The sequence below is a fragment of the Sceloporus occidentalis genome, unplaced genomic scaffold (assembly GCF_023333645.1).
Source record: "Sceloporus occidentalis isolate IW3139 unplaced genomic scaffold, rSceOcc1.0.p SCAF_10, whole genome shotgun sequence".
Lineage (NCBI taxonomy): Eukaryota > Metazoa > Chordata > Lepidosauria > Squamata > Phrynosomatidae > Sceloporus > Sceloporus occidentalis.
Genome location: NW_028316990.1, coordinates 26,768,818 through 26,792,103, shown reverse-complemented (window position 1 = coordinate 26,792,103; position 23,286 = coordinate 26,768,818). Strand labels below are relative to the sequence as shown.

Here is a 23,286-nt window from a genome sequence, read left to right as displayed (position 1 = left end):
TTGTGTCTGAGTTACTAAGCCCAAAAACTGCATTACTAGTCCCATAAGAACAAACAGATTTCAACTTTTTTCTCAAATAATTCTTATTTTTGTTCCCAGCTATTACCAAACCTATTATTATTATTCTTATTATTATTATTATTATTATTACCAACTGCAGAGATTTTAGAAACCTGGATTGTAACATGGTATAGGGAGAGGCTCTAGAGCAGTGATGGCAAACCTATGGCACGCGTGCCAGGGGTGGCACTCGGAGCCCTCTCTGTGGGCACATGTGCCATCATTGCCCCAGCACAGAGTTTGTTACTAGAAAGCCAGAGGGACATGGCACTTGGCAATAAATAAGTGGGTTTTGGGTTGCAGTTTGGGCACTCGGCCTCGAAAAGGTTCACCATCACTGCTCTAGAGATACCCGGTACACAATCTTCTCAGCTTATTCAGGCTTAAATTTTTAATTTTCATTCTGTTCTGAAGCTCCATATAAAAAACTAGCAGGTACACAGACCAAAGGCAGGTTCCATCCTTTTAATCTAAAGAAATTGCATTAGAAAGACATGTTTTGAAGCTGCATATAACACATTAGCAGATACACAGACTTTTAAAGAAGCAGGTTCCATTTTTTTGATCTAAAAATGGCATTAAGATGACATGACTAAAGGTAAAGGAGATTTTAGTGAAATAAATGGCACTTACCTGCTGTATATAACAATTTTGTTTTTTCAATTTCTAGCTCAGGACCCCATTTTTCATCCATCTGAACAGGTGTTGACACTTTCTTAAAATGATGGACTAAATCTTGGGCTGTTGTGGTTTTTCCAAGCTGAATTTCACTGCACTGTGCGAGGAGCCGTGTAGCCAGTGCAATGTTCCCGCGTTTTCTAGCAAATTTTGCAGCAGTAAGTCCCAATTCCATTAAATGGCTTCTAACTGGAATACTTTGCTCTGAAAGTACACAGAGTGAGAAATATTCAATCAAACAAAAAGCATTCACTTTTGACAAACCATGTATATTCTACACAGATTGCTTTGGACTCAATTTATATATACTATTCCTTTATGCCAATGTGAAAACGCCTCCTTAAATCTAAAATATCTGGAACTGATGGAATCTGCTTTTCCATTCTAATTGGAAGAAGTAAAATCTAAATCAAGACTGAGTTTTGTTTTATTTTACTAGTCTGTGGAAAATTAGCTTACAAACAAGTGATTAAAAACAGAAAAGTTAAGAAATCATATTATATGGATGAACAAGAAACAGAAATCTAAAGCTGATTATCCATTAAACCTGTAATGGATACAGGTAATTCACTTTAACATATATTACCTTTAAGTTTCTCCAGCAATTGATTCTGATATGTGGTATATCTTAGAGCATGCATCCATGGTCTTACATCATGCTGCTTGCATGAACGCAGTGCTTCACTGAAGAGAGGAATGAGACAATCCTGTAAAAACACAAATGATGAGTGCTTGCTAGGTCTCTAAGCTGTCTAAGAAGCTCTGCCTTGAGTCCATATTTTTGAATGTAAAATGTTACCGTAATTAGCAGATCCATATGTTTCGCTATAGATACTGAGCTGCACTGGCAAAAAAGGGGCAAACTGACAAAAAAGAGGCATTACAATATGCAATAATTTTATGGAAAGCTTACAGATGTAACCAATGGTGTCTGTTCAAATGGAAAATGAAAAAAAATATTTTTTTTCCTACTCTCCTTGCAGCCATCTCTGAGTACCTTACTAGAAGACTATCTAAAAACAATTTGGAGGACGTGGGAGTACAACAGGGAGAAGAATAAGTCACCAAGTGAAAGTCCCATCACAAGACAATGGATGGAGCCTTGTACCAGATAAGGACAGGTTGCTTACCTGTAACAGTATTTCTTCGAGTGGTCATCTGCGAATACATACAAATGGGTTTTACTGCGCCTGCGCAGTGCTGCTCGGAACCTACTGGAATCACTGGGCAAAGTTTACTTTGCAACATATAGAAACTTTTTGGCAGTAACTCCGCCCACCCGTTGTAAGGCCCCTGCCTTCCCGCTCTTTCCCCAGTAACGCAATTTTTCCGCCAAGCAGGCGATGGAAGAGCCAATAAGAGCAGGACACTGAGGGGATGGACGGGTGGGATTTGTATGTATTCGCAGATGACCATTCGAAGAAATACTGTTACAGGTAAGCAACCTGTCCTTCTTCTTCGTGGTCTCTGCGAATCATACAAATGGGTTTAGACTGACAAGCTTAGGTATGCGGCGGAGGGAGTGTCCTGAAACCAAGTTATGGTAAACCAAAGGTATATTTATTGCAACAATAAACACCTTGAACCATAAAAGAGTCAGTCTTTTTGTTCATGCACAAACCAAACATAGCAATAACCTTGGTAAACCTGAGAAGGGAGCAAGGGTCGTGCAAGACCAGTCCCATCGAATTGTGCAAACAACATTCAACAGAATGTAAAACAGTGAGAGGCATTAAGTACATAAATGCTGAAAAACAAACCATCAGTAGTGCAATCAATGCAACCCTGAAACCAACACAGCCCTCCCGAAAGCTGCGTCTCGGATGGCTCTGGTGTCCAACCTATAATGCTTAATAAAAGTCAGAGGTTGGGACCAGACAGCAGCCTTGCAGACATCCTCCAAGGGAATCCCCGACAGGAATGCAGAGGATGCTGACATTGCCCTTGTGGAGTGGGACCGAACCCTGCCAGTTAGAGGTTTGCCCAACAGTTCATAGCAGAGGTGGATGGTACCGGCCACCCATTTGGAAAACCTCTGCGCAGAGACAGGCAACCCCTTCTTCGGCTCCGAGTAGCATTGGAAAAGTCTCTCGGACCGACTGGAGGCAGCAGTTCTGTCCAGGTAAAACGCCAGCGCTCTCCTGACATCAAGAGAGTGCAGGCTTCGCTCTGCATCCGAAGTCAGATTGGAAGCGAGAGTAGGCAACACAATGTCCTGACACATGTGGAAAGCAGACACAACCTTAGGCAAGAAAGTAATGTCTGTCCGAAGGACCACCTTGTCCTTGTGAAACCTCAGGAAGGGCTGGTCCCTCCGCAAGGCACAGAGTTCGCCCGCACGGCGGGCAGAGGTGATGGCCACAAGAAAGGCGGTTTTCCAAGTCAAAAGTCTCAAGTCCGCTGTGGCCATCGGTTCAAAGGGCTTGGATTGGAGTGCGGACAGTACTGCCTCCAAGCTCCAAGACGGCGCTGGTACCGACACAGGAGGATGCAAGTTGGCACATCCCTTAAGGAACCCTTTCACCAAGGGATCCCTGAAAAAGGAAGCCCTCCCCCTGAATTGGTACTTAGCACAAATGGCAGACAACTAGCACTTGATGGATGCGAGGCACAACCCCTCATCCAAAAGCGCCATCAAAAACTCCAGAACGACTGGAGTGGACACTTGAGCAGGAGACAAGCCCTTTCGATCAAGGAAGAGGCTAAACCTCCTCCATTTCAGGACGTAGGACCGCTGGGTGGAAGGTTTCCTCGCAGCCAGGATCACCGTCCTCACCGCCTCCGGCAAGGCGGTTAGGGCTGTATCCTCCAGGCCACCAGCGGTAGGCTCTTGATGTCCGGGTGGAGAATCCGTCCGTCCTGGATCGACAGCAGGTCCGGGCGGGGATCGAGGCGGAGGAAGCATCTCCTGGAGAGATGGAGGAGGGATGTGAACCAAGGCTGTCTCGGCCACCACGGGGTGATCAGGATCGCATGCGGACGGTCCGTTGTCATCTTGGACACCACCCTGATGATGAGAGGGAACGGAGGGAAGGCATAGAGGAGCTCTCCCGTCCAAAGGAAGGCGAAGGCGTCTCCGAGGGATCCATCCATTCGCTTCCTGGAGCAGAACTGGGGACAGTGGCTGTTCCATCTGGTCGCGAAGAGGTCGATCCGGGGAGTTCCCCACCGGTCGAAGAGGTCGCTGACCGTCTCGGGATGGAGCCTCCATTCGTGGCACACTGACGGAGATCTGCTGAAGCGATCTGCCAACTCGTGGTCCTCTCCGGGAAGACGAATCGCCTGGAGGAGGAACTGTCGCTGGATGCACCAGTCCCAGATGCGGAGAGTGAGGTTGAGCAGGGTCCTGGATCTGGTGCCTCCTTGTTTGTTGATGTAGTACATCATGGTGGTGTTGTCCGTCCTCAGGAGGACCACCTTGCCTGCAACAGCGGATTCGAATGCCCTCAGCGCCTTTTCCACTGCCAGCATCTCGAGAGCGTTGATGTGGAGAAGCTTGTCCTGGGCAGACCACTTGTCCTTGACGACCAGGTCGAGCAGGTGGGCGCCCCATCCCTCTAGGGAAGCATCTGTTGTCAGAGTCAGTTGGGGCTGCGGTTGATGGAAGGGCATCCCGGTGCACACGTTGCGGCAATCCAACCACCATCTCAGGGAAGCCGCTACCGGTGTCGGTACCGTGAGCCACTTGGACGGGGGGTCCTCCATCGGGGAGAAGACCGAGAGGAACCAGGACTGCAGAGGTCGAAGGCGAAGCCTTGACCATGGCGTGACAAACGTCGTCGATGCCATGTGGCCCAGGGCGACTTGGACATCTCTGGCTCTCACCCTTCTGTGGGAGATGCAGGGCTTGATCGATGTCATCAGTGCCTGGAAACGGTCCAGAGGGAGAAAGGCGGAGCATGTTTCGTAGTCGAGGATGGCCCCGATGAACTTGACCTGTCTGGACGGCATGAAGTGGGATTTCTCTCGATTGATGACCAGTCCGAGAGAGTCCAAAAGGTGCAAGGCGAATGAGACTGCTTCCTGCAACTCTACCTGCGATTCGGCGGCAAACAGCCAGTCGTCCAGATACGGGAAGACCATGAAACCTTTTTGATGGAGGTATGCCACTACCGGTGCCATGCACTTCGTGAAGACCCTTGGAGCCGTGGCAAGGCCAAAGGGGAGCACGTTGTAGTGGTACGAGGCGGCACCCACGGCAAAGGCGAGGAATCTCCGGTGGGACTCCCGGATCCCGATGTGGAAGTAGGCGTCCTTCAGGTCGACAGTTGCAAACCACAGGCCCTGGTGGAGCAGAGGCAGAATGGAGGCCAAGGTTACCATTCGGAAGCGACGGTATTCGAGGAACAAGTTAAGTTGTCTGAAGTCCAGGATGGGCCTGATGCCACCATCCGCCTTCGGTACCGTGAAGTACCTGGAGAAGAAGGCCCTGGAGCATTGTTCGGGCGGTAAAGGGGAGATTGCCCCCTTTTCAAGCAGAGTACGCACCTTGAGAAGGGTGTCCGAGGGGAGGGTGGACATGAAGGCTCCGGTCGGAGGGAGCTCTTGAAACTCGAGGGCATATCCCCTACGGACGATGTTGAGAACCTACAAGTCCGATGTTATTGAGGCCCAGGTGTTAACAAAGGGCTTCAAGATGTCCAAAAAGAAGAGGGGTGGAGGAGAGACGAAGCGCGCTGCGTCCCTTCAGGCTCTCTTCTTCCCCTGGTCGGTATCCTGCCGACGGGACTTGCGGTACCGAGGCGGGAAGTTGCGACGGCCAGAGGAGGAGGAAGACTGTGAGGGGTAGCGGCGCCTCTGGGAGCCCTGCTGCTGAGGCTGCCGGTCTTGTGGGAAGGTACCCTGGGACTGACCTTGCGGTGGCCAAGGACGATGCCTCCTTCTGAAGGGTGAGATGGAAGTCGACGACATCCCGTGTTTTTTCGCCGCCGCCTTCATTCTGAACTTGCGGTTCAGACGCTCGTCGGTGTCGGCGTGGAAGAGGCCGGTACCATCCAGGGGCATGTCCTCGATCGCCGATTTGACGTTGGCATTGAGGTTCGACCCCCTCAGCCAAGCATGTTGGCGCAGGGCCATCGATGCTGCCATGGCTCGTCCCGCACAGTCGGCGACATTCGTGGAGGCGGTGATGAGCCAGCTCTCAATCGAGTGGGCCTCATCGCGGATCTCAACCAGGCGGCGTTGGACCTCGTCTGGGACATCGGGGACGATGGGCGAGATCCCTTCCATCAAGGCCTGGATGTATGCCCCCATACAGGCGTTGTAGTTTATGGCCTTAACGATGAGGGCAGCTGAAGAGTAGGCCTTTTTAGCGAGGCCATCGATCTTTTTGGCCTCTTGATCCGCCGGGGAAGTCGCCTGCTTCGGTACGAAGGTCTGTTGGGCCCCCTCAACAATTGCCGAGTTTTGCTTGGGGTGGTCGGTCAACCATGGGCAACTCGGCGGGGAGATCCGGTACAGCATCTCGACCTTCCAGGAGGACGCGGCGAGCGAAGCTGGAGCATCCCATGACCTCTAGACAATGGACTGCAGAGATGGCAACATAGGGATGCAGGGTGGCGTAGGGACTCGACCGAGGACTCGGCGCTCCACAGGATCACGAGCCTCCTCCTCGGGAGGGGAAAGCTCGATGTTCAAGGTTTGGCACATCTTAATGATGTGCTCGCTGAAGGAGCGGACATCATCAGTCGGAGATGAAGGGCCCGGATGATGCATCCCCTGAGGTGAAGGCGGGTCGGATGGGCCCTCGTCTTCGTCCGACGGTTCCCGCGATGGCTGCAAGGGATCCCGGTCGGAGTCAGAGTCAAAAGACACGGGGATGTCTGGGACCTTGGCTCGGGATGGAGAGCGAGCTGGAATCCGAGGGACCACTGGCTCTGAAGGCGGGCGACGGGGCTCTGACGGCGGGCGACGGGGTATAGAAGTCGAAGCCACTGCATGGGAGGAAGAGGGTTTGTCTCCCTGGAAAGCCACCGGGCGCAGGTTCAGCCTCGTGAACTCCCTGAAGGCCGTCTCCTTCAGGACTGACATGTAGTACCTTTGGGTCTCGGTATCGAAGAACATGTCAGTGTCTGGCTCCTGCGGCTCGTCCATGTCAGAACCAGGCTCAACCTCCTCAACGTCAGAGTGGAAGGAGAGAGGGGATGGCTCCCTCTGGGGAGAAGCTGGAGCGTCGTCACCGATGGCAGAGGGGTCCTGTGCCGGCGGTAGCGGTGTGACCAGCACGGAGGCCGCGTGCGAAGAGGCAGAGGTCTCCGGGTGCGAGGGGGCTGACCTCGAGGCCTTCTTAGAAGGGGAGCATTGCTTAGGTGGGGCGCGCTCCTTCGCCTTGGGCTGACGCTCCGACCCGGTATGGTCCTTGGTGGACTTGGACCTCTTGGGTGCGGGAGCATCGGCTGCCTCCTTATGACGCCTCTTCTTGGAAGATCTCGGCGTCTCAGCCTGTTCTTCGGGGGGGAAGAAGGGGTTGTCCGGCAGGTCGTGCAGGACAGCAGCCGCCTTGGAGTGAGCCTTGGCCGGCTTAACCTTCTCCGTTGGTGCAGCCTTCCCAGAAGAAGATGCCTCCGTCTCGGGCAACTTGGATGCGTGTCGGGATGCCTTCGACGCCACCTTGGAGGACGGAGGCGAAGCGAGCCGGACCTCCGCCTCCACGCGCTCCTTTGCGCGCAAGCCCTCCGGGGATGGCTTCCTCCTGGATCTATCCTTGGGCTCGGAACCCTCAGTCCCCGGGGTCTTCTGGGGCGCTTGGAGGGTTCGTCGGTGACACTGGGTCTTGGGGGACCACGGGTCACATCGGAGGTGGCGGGAGATCGTGTCCCGGCCGGGACAGACACCACACTCGAAACACTAGCCCGGGACGACGACGCAGGTGGCGCGATCGGGGGAACCGACGACGAGCGGGGACGTCCCTCTTGAACCTTGCCCAAGGCAATAGCCGAAGTCAACTGGGACTCACGGTTTTTCCTGGCCTGGGAAGACAGAGACTTGCAGAGAGGGCAGGCTCTGGCATCATGGTCCTTGCCCAGACACAGGAGGCAGGAAGAGTGCAGGTCTTGGACGGGCACCTTGCCCCCGCAGACGTCGCATTTTTTGAAGGGCGCAGGCATCCTTCCAAAGTCGACACGTTCAGGGGAGAATCCACAAGCGAAGTCAAACAAGTCGAGAAGTCCGAAGTTACCGGGGCGGGAGAAAGAGAATGGTCAAAAACAGTCCGAGGTCAAAAGCGAAAGTGATTCCAAGCAAGCAAGAGCGAGCGAAAGTTCCTTGAAGCAGCTAGCGCGGCGGAAAAAAGGAACTGGGGAAAGAGTGGGAAGGCAGGGGCCTTATAACGGGTGGGCGGAGTTACCGCCCAAAAGTTTCTATACAGTGGTACCTCGGGATACGAAATACCCAGGTTACGAAATTTTCAGGATACGAAAAAAAATAATTTAAAAAAAAATTTCCGGGTTAAGAAAGTTTTTTCGGGTTACGAAAAAACTTTTGGTGCTTTTCGGCGCGATTTCACACGGAATCGCGGCTTTTCCCCATTAGCGCCTATGGGGATTCGGCTTGCGAAAGCCTTTCGGGTTACGAAATTGACAGCGGAACGAATTAATTTCGTAACCCGAGGCACCACTGTATGTTGCAAAGTAAACTTTGCCCAGTGATTCCAGTAGGTTCCGAGCAGCACTGCGCAGGTGCAGTAAAACCCATTTGTATGATTCGCAGAGACCACGAAGAAGAAACACAGTGACCATTTCACAACAGTCCTACTTGAAGAATTAATGAAGATACAATCATCCTAACTGCTGTCTCAAATAATAATTCTATTGGGTATTAAGTTAATTTCCCTTCTGATATATTATACTGAGGCGGTTGACTTATTCTAACCTGATAAAATATGTCAAGAGGGGATCTTGAGTTCAAAGTACCAGTTCATGCAGTTTGCAAGAGCATTCCATGTGTGAACATGTATGTACATATACACACCCTCTCCCTCTCTCATTAGATCAAACTAACAAAACAAATATTTGATTATAGTAAGAAATCTTTCCATCAACTGCTCTGAAAAAATGCATGCACACATGCAGAGAGAGAGCAAACAACTTGTTCAGCCATTGCTCACTACATTTTTGACAGGAGTACCTAGTTAATTCACCTTACCCCCTACAACCATCACTTGCCTCTCAGGTAAACTGATCCATCCATAGAAATTGTCCTGTTCTTTTAGAACCTTTCTATGGAAATAAATTTTTTCTTGCTCAGGTGGAAAGATTCCACAAAAACAGGAACTTCTCCACTTCAGATGTGTCACTTTCCATGTGAGGCAACTCTCTCTCTCTCTCTCTCTCTCTCTCACACACACACACACACACACTTACTATGTGAATTCATAAAATGCTTTTTGAGAATGCAGAGAAATATACCTCTGAAGAAAGCCTATTTGACACTGTATTTTCCAAGGCAGATGAACAATACAGCTGTAGTGTACTCAGTACTGGCAAAGACTGAGACACTGTCAGGGTGGCAAGTTTTAGAGGTCCAATGGCAATTCGTGAAGTCTGTTTCAAGTATTTTATAAGGTTTCTGAAATAAAAGTTTATATTGTATTATCAACAGCAAATAAATCTATGTGTACAATAAAGAAAGTATTTTTACTATAAAACATAAGATTTACAAATAGACGATATTTTTGTTATTGTTAACTGCCCTCGAGTCGATCTCAGCTCATAGCAAACCTGTGGATGAGACATCTCCAAGACTCTCTGTCCTACACTGTTCTGCTTAGTTCCTGCAAAGTCATACCCATGACCACCTTAATAGAGTCCATCCATCTAGCATGCAACCTTCCTCTCTTTCTGCTTCCCTACACCTTTCCAATGTTTTTTCCAATGAGTTGTGCCTTCTCATGATGTGTCCGAAGTACGACAGCCTCAGTTTTGTCATCTTGGCTTCCATGCAGATTTCTGGCTTTATCTGCTCTAGGACCCATTTGTTTGTCTTTTTGGCTGTCCACAGAATCCTCAGAATACTTTCTTCTCCAGCACCAGACCTCAGATGGATTGATTTTCTTCTTATCTTTTTTCAGAACTGTCCAGCTCTGACATCCATACATGGTAACAAAGAAAATAGCTTGTAGGATTCTGACTTTTGTGTTCAGTTCTATGTTTGCATTTTAGAATCTTTTACAGTTCTTTCATAACCACCCTCCCCATTCTTAATCTTTTTCTCATTTCCTGACTACAGTCCCAATTTCTATACTTCTATTCCTTCATTGTCTTTTCTTCTTTGGTCTTCCTTAGTTCCAGATATGTGAGGTTTTATGCTAGCAGTACGCTCTCACCTGTGTATCTCAGATTGCTGATATCCCTTCCTCCTATTTTCATTCCTCCTCCTCCCATGCCTAAGCCTGCTTTTCTGACAATATGTCCTGCATATAAGTTGAACAGGTAGGGTGATAAGATGCATCCTTGTCTGACCCCTTTGCCAACTGGGAACCAGTTTGTTTCTCTGTGTTCTGTTCTGACAGTAGCCTATGTTAGTTTTCTTTTGGAATTCCTTGGTGCAATCCATTAGCCATCGTATGTTTGTAATGTAGTCCCTAGTGCCTCTTTCTTTCCTAAACCCCGGTTGGACCTCTGGGATTTCTCTTTCCATGTATGGTTGCAGTCTATGTTGCAGAATGTTGAGTATAATTTTGCTTGCATGGGAGATTAGTGCTATGGTCCTATAGATGCTGAAGTATTCCGTGCCTCGATTTTTGTTGATGGGGATGTATATTGATTGTTTCCAATCTGTTGGCCATTGTTTTGTTTTCCATATCTGTTGACATATGCTAGTTAGCATTATAGTTGGCTTTATCCAAATGGATTGCAGCAGTTCAACTGGAATATCATCTGTTCCTGGGGATTTGTTTTTCGCCATTTCCCTTATTGAAGCTTGGGAGTTCATCTTCATATGGCTCTTCATTCCATGTGTCCTTCATTTTGTCATCTCTTTTATATAATTCTTTTGTATATTGCATCTAGCATCTTTTTATTCCTTTCTGGTCTTGAATTATCATTTTTTTTTTATTGTGATAGTGCCTTGGTCCTTTGTTTGAAATGCCGTCAATTTCTTCCTGTACTCCTTCACAGAATCTTTCAATTTCTTCCTGTTCTGCCTCTGTGGTTGTTGAATTATGGTGATATTCAAGTAGGTTTAATGATGCAATATAAATCTACTTTAGTTTATAGAAGTAAGAACAGTACAAGGTTCTACTCTACCTTGAATACTAGTGTAGCAGTGAAATATAAATACAGTATATGTTCTAATGGGCAGAGCAGACAGCACTGACTACTTTGAGGTGGGGGCTAGGAGAGAAAAGAGATCAAATAACTAGTCCTTACCTATTGTTGCTTCAATAAAGAAGCATACTACAATCTCTTACCTTCTCTTCTAACAGACAGACATGAGAAATTAGCATTTTAAAAACTTACTCAGTAATTGGTTGCCATTTTTGTTCCTGTTCAATATGGTTAATTGCTGTTGCCAGACATACTGAACTTCGCAGTAACTGAACTTCAATTGCTTTCTGAAGTTCTCTTGGATCAGGAGATAGCATATTAGGAAGAAGCTTCTTCATATCTGTAAGTATTACCAACATATAACAGTAGTTGCTGACATTTCATTATCATTCAGTTCTGTTCCCGTGCAATATGCATAGCTAACACCATATATACGCAAGGATGAAAATCAAAAGTAAAGACTTGCAAATGTCTGTATGCCTAGCAATTTTCTATTTATACCTATTTTTTCTTTGGCTCCTCCAATAAGCAGGTTGATATCTTCTCCTGGAAGCAATTCTAGTTGTTCTGTGCATTCTGTAAGCTCTCCAGATCCAAAACTGCTTAGAGACCTGCAATACAGTTTTAATACATTTCTTATTTTATCAACTCTATGATTCTATGCAGGTTGATATAAGTTGAAGAGCCCTCCCCCCGACCTCCATCTTGAGGGAAGAGAAGCAGGCAAGAAACAACAGGCCTCCGCCTGCCAAGTTGAAGAGCCCTCCCCCCCGACCACCATCTTGAGGGGAGAGAAGCAGGCAAGAAACAACAGGCCTCCGCCTGCCAAGTTGAAGAGCCCTCCCCCCGACCTCCATCTTGAGGGGAGAGAAGCAGGCAAGAAACAACAGGCCTCCGCCTGCCAAGTTGATGAGCCCTCCCCCCGACCACCATCTTGAGGGGAGAGAAGCAGGCAAGAAACAACAGGCCTCCGCCTGCCAAGTTGAAGAGCCCTCCCCCCGACCTCCATCTTGAGGGGAGAGAAGCAGGCAAGAAACAACAGGCCTCCGCCTGCCAAGTTGAAGAGCCCTCCCCCCGACCACCATCTTGAGGGGAGAGAAGCAGGCAAGAAACAACAGGCCTCCGCCTGCCAAGTTGAAGAGCCCTCCCCCCGACCACCATCTTGAGGGGAGAGAAGCAGAGTTTTTTTTTTTGTTACTTGCTTTGTTTTGTATATGTATATGTATGCTGTAAACCGCTTTGATCGTAGGAAAAGCGGTATACAAATAAATCATATTATTATTATTATTGATATATTCTCCTGGAAGCAATTATAAATGAAACTCACAATCTCTCCCCATTTGCAGAGAACAACTCAAGACCAACAACCAACCTGCAGAAACAGCTGCGTTCTCCCAACTCAACATTCCTTCCAGGACATGACAAACAATATTTGAGCTAGTTTCTCTGTGTACTGTCCTGCATGCTTCAGTCTAATTTAGAACTGTCCAACTATCTGCCTTCCAGTTAAGAACAGCTAACTCTGTAAGACTGCTTTCCTTACGCCTGTTTCTCTTTCCTCCTCAAGCATTTTTAACAGACTGAAACAGGTTTTTGCAGCAACCTATCACTATAGTAATCAGTGACACTTACTTGATGTAGTTGAGGTCCGCTTTTAAATTGACTGAAGCTGTGCTTGTGTTTTTTTTCAGATCATGGACTGCATTCTGCCATTCTTGCACAGCAGCCCAGTCAGCAATGGAGACATAGCACTCGCAAGCTTTATTACCCAAATAATTTATGACTTCAGGTGAAGAGTCACTTGGCTTAGCCAGTACTGTTTTTCGGGCATCCCCTATGGGAATACAGGTTCAAATATTAGTGCTTCTGGCAAATTTTGTCCATTCAATTAAGCCCGTTTTACCTGCACACATAGGCATGCATGTAAGAATTTAGAATTTTTAAACCATCTATTGTTTGCATTATAAAAAAAACTCACAGTGCCCAACCAAACTGCTCAGGAGTCTAACTCATCTCTCATCTAGTCTTAATGTCATTTTCTGAACTGCCATGCTAGGTCTCAGTGAGAATTTACCCCTTCCCTTAGGCTCTAGAGGGGACAGGAAGACAAATACCTCCAAGATGAGAAATGGAACTGGAGAAGCAGTATCCCTTTCTATTTTGAAGTCACCCCTTGACAGGGGGCCTGCTAAGCAAACAGTGTGAGACCTCATTTACTCAGTCTGGCACGGGTGTGCAAAGGAAAATACATGGGCTTTTAGTTAGTTGTCCCATATTTTTAAAAAATTCAATGTATCTTCAGTAATACTCACCATTTAGAGTGTGCTTTGGGCTTGCATTATTGCCACTGTTTGAATTAGCCAATTTCAAGACAGATTTATCAAACCCTGTGATGAAGCAATCCACTCCTGTCATGGCACAAAGATGCTCCTGGTACTCAGCAGCTGCTTTTTCAAACCTTAGAAGATTTAAGTGTCAATGGTTAAAGGAAACTTCAAATCAATTCAAATAAATTGACTGCTTTTATTGACCCATTGTAACTATAATTAAAAACATATTCCTCCTTTAAAAAAAACACACCAAACAAACAGGTTCCTAAAGAAGTCACATATATGGAGTACCTTACCGTCCTTCAGCCTGCTGAGCTACAGAATTAATCCAGGTGAGATTCCTTCCAACTACAGCAGAGGACCAGATAGCTATTCCTTGAATTGCTTCAGGACAGTGCAGCTCACATAGTGCTTCTACAACCATCATGATTGTTACTTCTAATTCATTTCCCTGTTAGTAGAAAGGGGGGAAATAATAATTCAATTTACAGCTTAGGATAAAAAGAACCTGACTTTAACCTCACGACCCCCTTTTATACTCAAGAATATATTAGTATGTATGTACTCAGCAAGGCTACTTATAGACATCCCTGAACTGCAGACATCAGATTTCCTCATTACAGCAACCCCTTACAGGAAACATTTAAGACTGAAGCAACTGGCTCCAATATGGAAACAATAAATTATTGTTATTTGGAATTAACACAATAACAATGAACTGAAAGCCAATTTTGGTATCCTGGAATCAAATCACAGCTGTTACCAAGGTCCCACTGTACTTCACTTTAATAAAATAAACTAGGAGGATATAAGTAAACAATGGGTTTGTTAAGATTAAACCCACTCTTATTTACTGAGGTTAATTAATATTATGAAAATAATTTTATATGGAAATACAATACCTGAGATATACTATTGGTCTTCATTTCTGTTAGTAAATCAAAGCCATGCCTGACAGTCACAGCTGGCTGACCAGCCAATAAACCCACACGCATGATGGAAAGTCGAATTCGGGTTAACCAATCTTGGCAAGTTTGTCGGTTAGTATAAAAGAATGTCCTGATAACCTTAATAAATGGAGAGAGAAAAACAGCATGATTGTTTTATTAATTCAGTGGAACAAAGCCACAAAATGATTTGCAAAACATCAATTTTAAAATTATTTTTAACTCTTCAATTCCCCCCCCCCCCCCTTCAAGGGCAAAAATCCTGAAACACCAACACTATGCAGACCATATTCATACACTAAAACCTTTTTGGTATGCTAGCATAACACAGCAATGTTTAAAAAAGGAGATAAATTGGAAAATAAACTTGTTTTAATTTTAAATATTTTGAGTTTGGCCATAAAGCTAAACTGAAAGCAGGTTTTCCAACTAAATATTTTTCAATTTAAAAAGTTACTTCAGTTTCCATTGCTTTAGTTATGAAGCACTGCAACAACAAACAAATTCAATATAAGTCAGATTCTTATGCTAGAAGTAGGTCTGAAATGGGGAAAAAAATGAAGATTGAAAATAGAAGGACCAGATACTAAATATCAATGGGATACAGGTGATCACCAAAATCTTATTGTTACTCTTAACTAAAGTAAACCCTTAACTAGAGTAAACTCAGAGCTGGTGTAATGTTGTAGTTTGATGTTGGACTACTACTCTGGTGACCAGGGTTCAATTCCCAGCTCTGCCATAAAACCCACTGGATGACCAGTCAAAGGTATAGGGCAATATATCCCTACAAAGAGAAGGTTTCTAAACAGAGTGACAAAAAGGACTAAACACAAAACTCTGGTTACTTGTGAATTTAACAATGCAAAAATTTATTGAATTCATAAATTACACGTGTTTGCTACAATAATACAATTAAAACATCCAATGAAATAATGAAACTATATAAACCAGGCGTCGGCAATCCCCGGCCCGTGGGCCTGATGCGGCCCGCGGAGGCGGCAGGACCGGTCCCAGCCCGGTTCTGCCGCCGCCACCACCTCCTCCTCCCCAGGCCACGCGGCCCTCCTCCTCCTCCACCACGTGGGGGAGGAAGAGGAGGGCCGCGCGGCCTGGGGCAGAGGAGGCAAAGGGGGAAGCCCCGCGCCGCCCTCCCTGCCTCCCAGCGCTGCCCACCTCCTTCTCCTCTGCCTCCTCCGCCCCGCCCCCAGGCCGCGCAGGAAAAGGAGGAGAAGGAAGAGGAGGCAAAGGGGGAAGCCCCGTGGGGCCCCGCGCCGCCCTCCCTGCCTCCCAGCGCCGCCCACCTCCTTCTCCTCTGCCTTCTCCCTGCCTCCCCAGGCTGCGCGGTGCATGGAGGAGGGGAGAGGTTGAGGAGGAGGAAGAGGAGGGAGGAAGAGAAGGAAGGGGCAGCAGAAGGAGGAAGAGGAAGAAAAGGAGGAGGGGTAGCAGAAGGAGGAAGAGGAGGAAGAGGAAGAAAAGGAGGAGGGGGCAGCAGAAGGAGGAAGAGGAAGAAAAGGAGGTGGGGCAGCAGAAGGAGGAAGAGCAAGAAAAGGAGGAGGGGGCAGCAGAAGGAGAAAGAGGAGGAAGAGGAAGAAAAGGAGGTGGGGGCAGCAGAAGGAGGAAGAGGAAGAAGAGCAAGAAAAGGAGGAGGGGGCAGCAGAAGGAGGAAGAGGAGGAAGAGGAAGAAAAGGAGGTGGGGGCAGCAGAAGGAGGAAGAGGCGGAAGAGCAAGAAAAGGAGGAGGGGCAGCAGAAGGAGGAAGAGGAGGAAGAGGAAGAAAAGGCGGAGGGGGCAGCAGAGGGAGGAAGAGGAGGGAGGAAGAGGAGGAGGGGGCAGCAGAAGGAGGAAGAGGAGGGAGGAAGAGGAGGAGGGGGCAGCAGAAGGAGGAAGAGGAGGGAGGAAGAGGAGGAGGGGGCAGCAGAAGGAGGAAGAGGAAGAAAAGGAGGTGGAGGCAGCAGGAGGAGGAAGAGGAGGGAGGAAGAGGAGGAGGGGGCAGCAGGAGGAGGAAGAGGAGGAAGGAAGAGGTGGTGAGTGGCCAGAGGCCTCAAGGTTTTTTTAAATTTTATTTTGTGTGCTTTTAATGCTAACAAGTCTCCCTTGCTTTGACAATGATAGTGTGATGATGATGATATGAGTCAGCTTCAGAGGTATGCAAGCACTGTTTCAGAAGCCGAGAGAGTGTCACCTTCCAAAGTGTGTTTTGGGTGCTTTTAATGCTAACAAGTCTCCCTTGCTTTGACAGTGATAGTGTGGTGATGATGATGATATGACTCAGCTTCAGAGGCATGCAAGCACTGTTTCAGAAGCCGAGAGAGTGTCACCTTCCAAAGTGTGTTTTGTGTGCTTTTAATGCCAACAAGTCTCCCTTGCATTGACAGTGATAGTGTGGTGGTGGTGGTGATGATGATGATTATATGAGTCAGCTTGAGAGGCATGCATGCACTGTTTCTGAAGCCAAGAGAGTGTGACTTTCCAAAGTGCCTTTTCTGTGTGTTTTTGGTTCTTTAATGGTGATATTGATATCAGAAAGCCTCTGAGGCAAGGCCAATGTAAATTGCTGTGATTTTTACAAACTCATGCGCAGTGAAGAAAAACCAAAGTCCCTTGACCAAGTACACCCTTTTGAGAAGTACACTTGGTGCAAGAACGGTGAAACCACCTTGACATGTTCAATATGCATAGCCATGTTAAACCATGCTAAGTGTTAAACCCAAGGGATTTGGTTATGGAATAAGCCTCTGAAATATGCAAGAGGCCATGTTAAGTAAAGCCATGTGAAATGCACAAATGTGCTGTTGTGTGTGTTTTGGAATGCAGGTTGGGGGTGTTTGGCCAGAAAGGGACCGAGCAGGAGAGGGCGGGCACACGCCTCCTCCTCCCCGTGGGGCTTTGGTGGAAGCTCCGCCCCCGGCGTGCGGCCCTGCTCCCAGAGGGTGGAAGCTCCGCCCCTGGCGTGCGGCCCCGCCCCCGGAGGATGGAAGCTCCACCCCCGCGCCTTTGCCCCCCCCCCCCCCGAGTTGTCTGAGGGACAGCAGCCCAGCCCCCGGCTCAAAAAGGTTGCCTACCCCTGATATAAACCATCTAGAAAATAATAAAACAGCAAAAATCTTGCATTATTAAACATTCACAAGTACCAGACTTTCCTGGTTAATCTTTTTTTACCTTGGGCAAGTCACATGCTCTCAGCCACAGGGGAAGGTAATGGCAAACCTCTTCTGAACAACTCTTGCCAAGAAAGCTCAATGACATGGTAACTTTAAGGTTGCCATAAGAACTGACTTGGAGGCACACAACAACAACAGAAGAGTAAACCCATTAAACCAACTGCATTTATCTATCAGTTGACTTATTATGGTTCATTAGGTCTACTCTACACAGTACTAACCAACAAGATTTCAGCCAACAGATATGTTCCACAAGAATTAGCATGAGTTGTGTGAGATAACAGAATCATTATGCAATTCTCTATTACTATACAATTCTACAAACCTTGGGTGGAGATGTGAGTGCATTCGCACATCCTTCATAAGCATTATACATCAGTTTTTCCAAGTTCTCTAAGTATTGCAGAAGCAGAATCAATCTCAGCTGGTTGCTACTATGTCCTTCATCATTGTCTGCTGTAGTCCACTGGCTGACATCTTGATCAGGGTTTAATGTGTGGGCTGCAAGACTTCTGATGATGCCTGAAAATATCCATTCAGCAGAACATTTCAAAGTACAGTAGATCAGACTAACACCTCCCCAAATCCCTGAAAACTAATACCTTCTAAAATATAATCCCTAAATTTCAAACAGAGTAACAAGTTATCTGCATTCATCATTTTAATGTGTATCTTAAGTAATATGTCCTTAAACTAGACTCAATTCAATGCATGCTCATGTTAATGAAAGTAACCATATTTACACAAATCTTTATTAATTTTATAAGTACATCTTTATATTTTGACAAGCAGCAAGAGGAGGCTTATTCCAAGGAATGTAAATGCTCAAAAGAAAAAAAGGAGATGGGATGATGGAAATATTGTCTAGCACCCCTGCCCCACAAAAACTTGCTTCTTTTAGGGAAATACTGCAAGAACTCCTACAAGCAAAATACTTTTTAACACAAGCACCAGAATCTTTAATATTACCTTCAATCGTCTGGAATGTGTCCTGAGCTCTGCCTAGTGGTGTCCTCAGCTTTGACAGGACAGTAAACTGAGCTGCTTCCCAGATAGCCCACTGCCACAGAACTGCTTCAGTTTTCAACAAATTGCGTGGAATACTTGAGTGGTCTCGTTTATCCAGTCTTTGACAACTGTAAAATAGCCTTTCTAACCAACTCTCCTTCCTGAAACAAAAACCAGGCATAACTGTTAATCTCTCTCTCTCTCAATTCCACTTGGAATCATGGAGTAATAATGTAAGAATAACTTATAAACTATTACTTATGTAGACAATTAATCTATGGTCTATATACACCTGGCTGCACTGAAGTATAACTGTAACTATGGTTTAGCAAGGAATTGCCAGAGCATGGAGTCACATGCATGCCCCATTATGCCCTCCACTATTTTTTAAACTAAAATGCCCCCTACATGCCTTACAGAAGGGGTAGGTGTCTGCTGAAGGTTGGGGGCCAGGCTGGCCTCCCTTGGAATCCTTGAGGGCTATACCCACACCAAAATATTGCCAGATTTATTTTTTTGATTGATCAGGCCACCTACATCAAGAGCTGGTTTGATAGGTTCTGGAGCTGCTACAAGTTGGTTTAGTCCCAGAAGAGGTGTTTTTTCAATCATGAAGTAAAAGTAAAGAGCCATCACTTCTTTAACCAGCTTCAAAACGGAGTTGAAAACCATCCTGTTCAGAGAAGCCTTCCCAGGCATTGCATAATTGTCGCTTACTACTTGATGTTCTTTTGGTGCCTGTTTATCAAACCATTTCCTGTATTGCTATGTACTGTATATGCATTATCCTACTTGAGAGTATGTATTTTCCCTGGAAAATGATTAACCATCCATTATGAAGACAAGCCCTCCCTCCAGTCCATCTGCCTTGGTCCAGGCCTTGGAGGTAGAGAGGAACTGCTGGACCTCTTACCCTTTCCCTCCACCACTCCCTTCTCCTTCTGTGTCATGTCTTTTTAGATTGTAAGCCCGAGGGCAGGGAACCGTCTAACTAAAAAGATTGCATGTACAGCGCTGTGTAAATTTACAGCGCTTCATAAATAAAGGTTAATAATAATAATAATAAACAACTAGAGGTTAATATGATTAGCAGCAGGGGAAAACTGACAGAGGAAATTCCCAGGCTCCCTAGGAGGCATCAAAGTGTGCATTGAATGGGTTAAATTATTTAACATTATTTTTAAAAGTCTCTATGCCACAGGTGGGCAAATGTCAGGGTAAGGAGGCTTAACTGAGTCCCCAGGAAACCATGGAGAGCTCACATCTATCTACTCACCCTCACCCATTTCTGCCTCAAAATTTCTCCTCAAGGGCATAAAGATCAATTTCACCACATGTGGGGACCTGGGGCAAATTGCAAACATTCCCCATAGCTTCTGGGGTTGTTTGGGAACATTTTCAGGAAAATTCCCCTTTCCCCACTCAAAATGGTGGAGGAGCTGGGGGCACAGACCATCTGAAGCGTACAGCTTTCCCAACTCTTCTCTAGGGAATCGACAGCCAAACAAGCATATCTATATTTTAAAAGCAATCTTCTACATTACTATTCACTCTTTAAAATCCATAAATGTCCTTACCCTGTTCTGTGAGAGGTTCCATACAAGATGAAACTGATGATATCAGAAAAGTCTTGCGGGTGAAATGTATTGCTTGGAGCTTTGCTCATATGACTTCTTATGGCTAAAGAAATTTCTTGTATTTCTGTGTGGTGGTTGTTACTACCAAAAGAGAGGAATATGTGGTTTTGGCTGAAACCTCCTACCAGCTATAATCCATTTACAAGCTTACAACAAATCCAACAACTCTCCAGCCCTTTCTTCACTCATGAGTGGCATCCCAGTTCAGCATACTCTTAATCGATATCCATAACGCAATGCATAACTCACAATAGAGGCAGTGCAAAGGGAAAGGAATCCTGTCCTATTGTCTTGTGTTGTCATACATTTCTCACAGGTAAAAGGGAATTCCTTCCCCCTCTTCTTCCCATCACATCTTCAGAAATCTTAGAACAGAGAAAGGAAAAGCATGGACCCATGGGGATATTACCAGGAGTGAGGAGTTGAACAGCCTGTGGCTAATTTTATGTTATGGTAGTGGCTTTAGCAAGTCCCATGGATGGCAAGCATACTATAAATACAAGTTGCTTACGTTTGGGTTTGTCTGTACTTTTGAAAAAGGAGAGGGGATTGAATCTGGTAGCAGCCTAGCCTGGTATTTAATAATAATAATAATAATACTATTCCTGTGTAGATCATAGTGGTTTCCAACAAACCGCTACTTTTCTACTCTATTGAGCCATCAGGGAGAAGGATGCAGGGAAATCACTGCATTCCTTTTGACCAGTAGGCATCAAGAGCACTAATAACCTGACACAGCTCTATAGCCTACAGCCTATGAAGCCAACAGGGACATGATGCCATCACCAGACTTTCCCTGTACTCAGGAGGTGGGTGACAGGACAACATCCTAAAGCATCCCACCTCAGAGCAAGATTAATGCACTATTAGATATTTGTACTGCAATGTAAAAGGAGGTAGTGTGTCACTCAGTTCCTTGTTATTTTTCCATCAGTAGGCCCACTGTCCTGTTGACTATAATGCCCCAATTTCTAGTTAGATATGTCAACACGGGAGACTAACTTTCTGAAACAGGATATGGTACGTAAATGATAGGATATGGTACATGAAAGAATTTGTTTACAGCAATGGTACTGAAACTTGGGATGCCTGTTTACAGCTACATAAGGATGTTGCATCCCCAACCTTATATAGTATATGAATAAAAATATTTTATTTAGTTTCCATATGTTCATTTGCGCATTCATATATATTGATATTTTAGCATTTTATAAGAAAATAACATTGTTCAAGTTTTATTTAACTAAATTCTATATTTAACTCAACATATGTGTACAAATAAAAAAGTTTGGGAAGAAGAGGAAAAGGAGGAATCAGAGGCTCCAAGTCTCATGCTCCCTCCTTGAGCAACTTCACTGGAAGTCCCCACATCATTTGAGAACCACTTACAATGCTGTAAGTGAATTAGATAAATAGTTTTTATGCGTTTTTCGAGCTATGAGGCTGTGTTCTATAAGACTTTATTCCTGATGTTTCGCCAGCAGCTGTGGCTGCCATCTTTGCCACAGCTACTGGAAAAACATCAGGAATAAACTCTTCATAGTCCAAAAACCTACAAAAAACTATGGATGCCGGCTGTGAAAGCCTTCGACTTCACACTGAATTAGATAAAGTTTTTGGTTTTTAATTTACTTCATTCTCTATAATTCAACCAAGGTTCTTACCTTAATACTACATCTAAAGGAACAGACTTCAACAGTTTCCCAAAAGCTTGCCTTATACGAGCACCACTGTGAACTAGCTGAACACGACACACATCCACACATCTGTAAAAAGTAAAGAAAATAAATAAACAAGGAACACACATAAATTTGAATGTGACATTTGACTTCAAAACAGAGTGAATTAACAGCATACCTCTGTAACAAGTCATCTGGTAGAGAAGGTGACAAAGCATGTAGACTACTACATGCCTGAAGACAAATATTAACATCTTCCAGAAGAGCTGTGAATTGGATAACAAGGAAGGAATGTTATTTTCCACTGGAATAAAGTAACTTAGACTGTTTTAATATGAAGCTGAGGAATTCTGCTCTAAGAGTAGAATCCCTACCATTTAGTTTCACACATTCTCCAGTATAAATAGTATCTATAATTTACAGAATCATAGAATCATAGAGTTGGAAGATACCACAAGGGTCATCCAATCTAGCCTCCTGCCACACAGAAACTCACAATCAAAGCATCCCCAACAGATGGCCATCCAGCCTCTGTTTAAAGGCCTCCAAAGAAGGAGATTTTACCCCATTCCTAGGGAGTGTGTTCCACTGTCAAACAGCTCTTACTGTCAGGATGTTCCTCCTAATGTTGAGCTGGAATCCCTTTTCTTGTAACTTGCATCCACTGTTCCGTGTTCTACTCTCTGGAGCAGCAGAAAACAAGCTTGCTCCATCCTCAGTTTGACAGCCCTTCAAATACTTAAACGGGGCTATCATATCACCTCTTACCCATCTCTTCTCCAGGTTAAACATACCAATCTAATATACTACTAATATACATTCAGTCTGAGACTCTAGTAACTTGCTCAAAGTCAGAAGAATTCCATTTTATCATTTGAATGTACCCCCATATTGTGTCACCAACTCTTTTTGAAACAGAATATTTTTATACAGTATGGAATGGGATGGAATTCAAACAATCAAAAAATCCTATAAGGTTTAGGGCATGAAGGGGCGAAACAGATGGCCCCTTTGTGGCGGCTTCCCGGCAGTTTGAGGGCATGTTGTTTTGACAACACATACCCCCAAGCCAGCAGGAAGCTGCCGTGAACAGCTTTGCAGAGCTCCAGCATTTATAGGCAGCAGGCTGCAGGAGCACCACAAAGTCGTGGCGGAAAAGCCAGCTTTTTACCGGCTCAAAAAGAAGTGGCTTTCAATCAAAGGAACGGCATCAAGCCAGCCCTTCAGGGCCATCTGTTTCAGCCCTAATTTTCTTTCAACTTTCTATTTCACTTTCCTCTACATGTTAATATGTCTACATACAGGACAATAATTCACTATAATTTAGCACTGTCTGTCTTTCCGGTGCCATGCTATGTCTCAAGTCCTCATTACACTACACAGTTAATTTTAAAATTTAAGCTACTTCCTATAAGCACATTTATTTAAACCTGAAAGACTTCTGTGTGACACCTTAAGATTTAATATGTTTACTAAAGCACAATCATATATAATATTCTTTAAGGTGGCACAGTGGAGT

At 45.6% G+C, this 23,286-nt stretch overlaps 1 protein-coding gene across 3 annotated transcripts in view; it reads right to left on the bottom strand.

Annotated features, from left to right (window-relative positions):
- LOC149306253 (serine/threonine-protein kinase SMG1) overlaps nucleotides 1-23,286 on the bottom strand; it is a 99,686-nt gene that overhangs the window by 38,916 nt on the left and 37,484 nt on the right. For all 3 annotated transcript variants that reach the window (XM_089540575.1, XM_089540574.1, XM_089540576.1), the window contains 14 exons: nucleotides 21,946-22,033; nucleotides 21,753-21,854; nucleotides 20,029-20,169; nucleotides 18,413-18,612; nucleotides 17,769-17,965; nucleotides 14,236-14,400; nucleotides 13,630-13,784; nucleotides 13,316-13,461; nucleotides 12,636-12,837; nucleotides 11,505-11,614; nucleotides 11,196-11,343; nucleotides 9,144-9,303; nucleotides 1,325-1,445; nucleotides 694-942 (listed from right to left, as the gene is read on the bottom strand). In XM_089540575.1, the coding sequence (XP_089396701.1) occupies nucleotides 694-942; nucleotides 1,325-1,445; nucleotides 9,144-9,303; nucleotides 11,196-11,343; nucleotides 11,505-11,614; nucleotides 12,636-12,837; nucleotides 13,316-13,461; nucleotides 13,630-13,784; nucleotides 14,236-14,400; nucleotides 17,769-17,965; nucleotides 18,413-18,612; nucleotides 20,029-20,169; nucleotides 21,753-21,854; nucleotides 21,946-22,033 (2,184 nt within the window). The remainder of the gene's footprint in view (nucleotides 1-693; nucleotides 943-1,324; nucleotides 1,446-9,143; nucleotides 9,304-11,195; nucleotides 11,344-11,504; nucleotides 11,615-12,635; nucleotides 12,838-13,315; nucleotides 13,462-13,629; nucleotides 13,785-14,235; nucleotides 14,401-17,768; nucleotides 17,966-18,412; nucleotides 18,613-20,028; nucleotides 20,170-21,752; nucleotides 21,855-21,945; nucleotides 22,034-23,286) is intronic.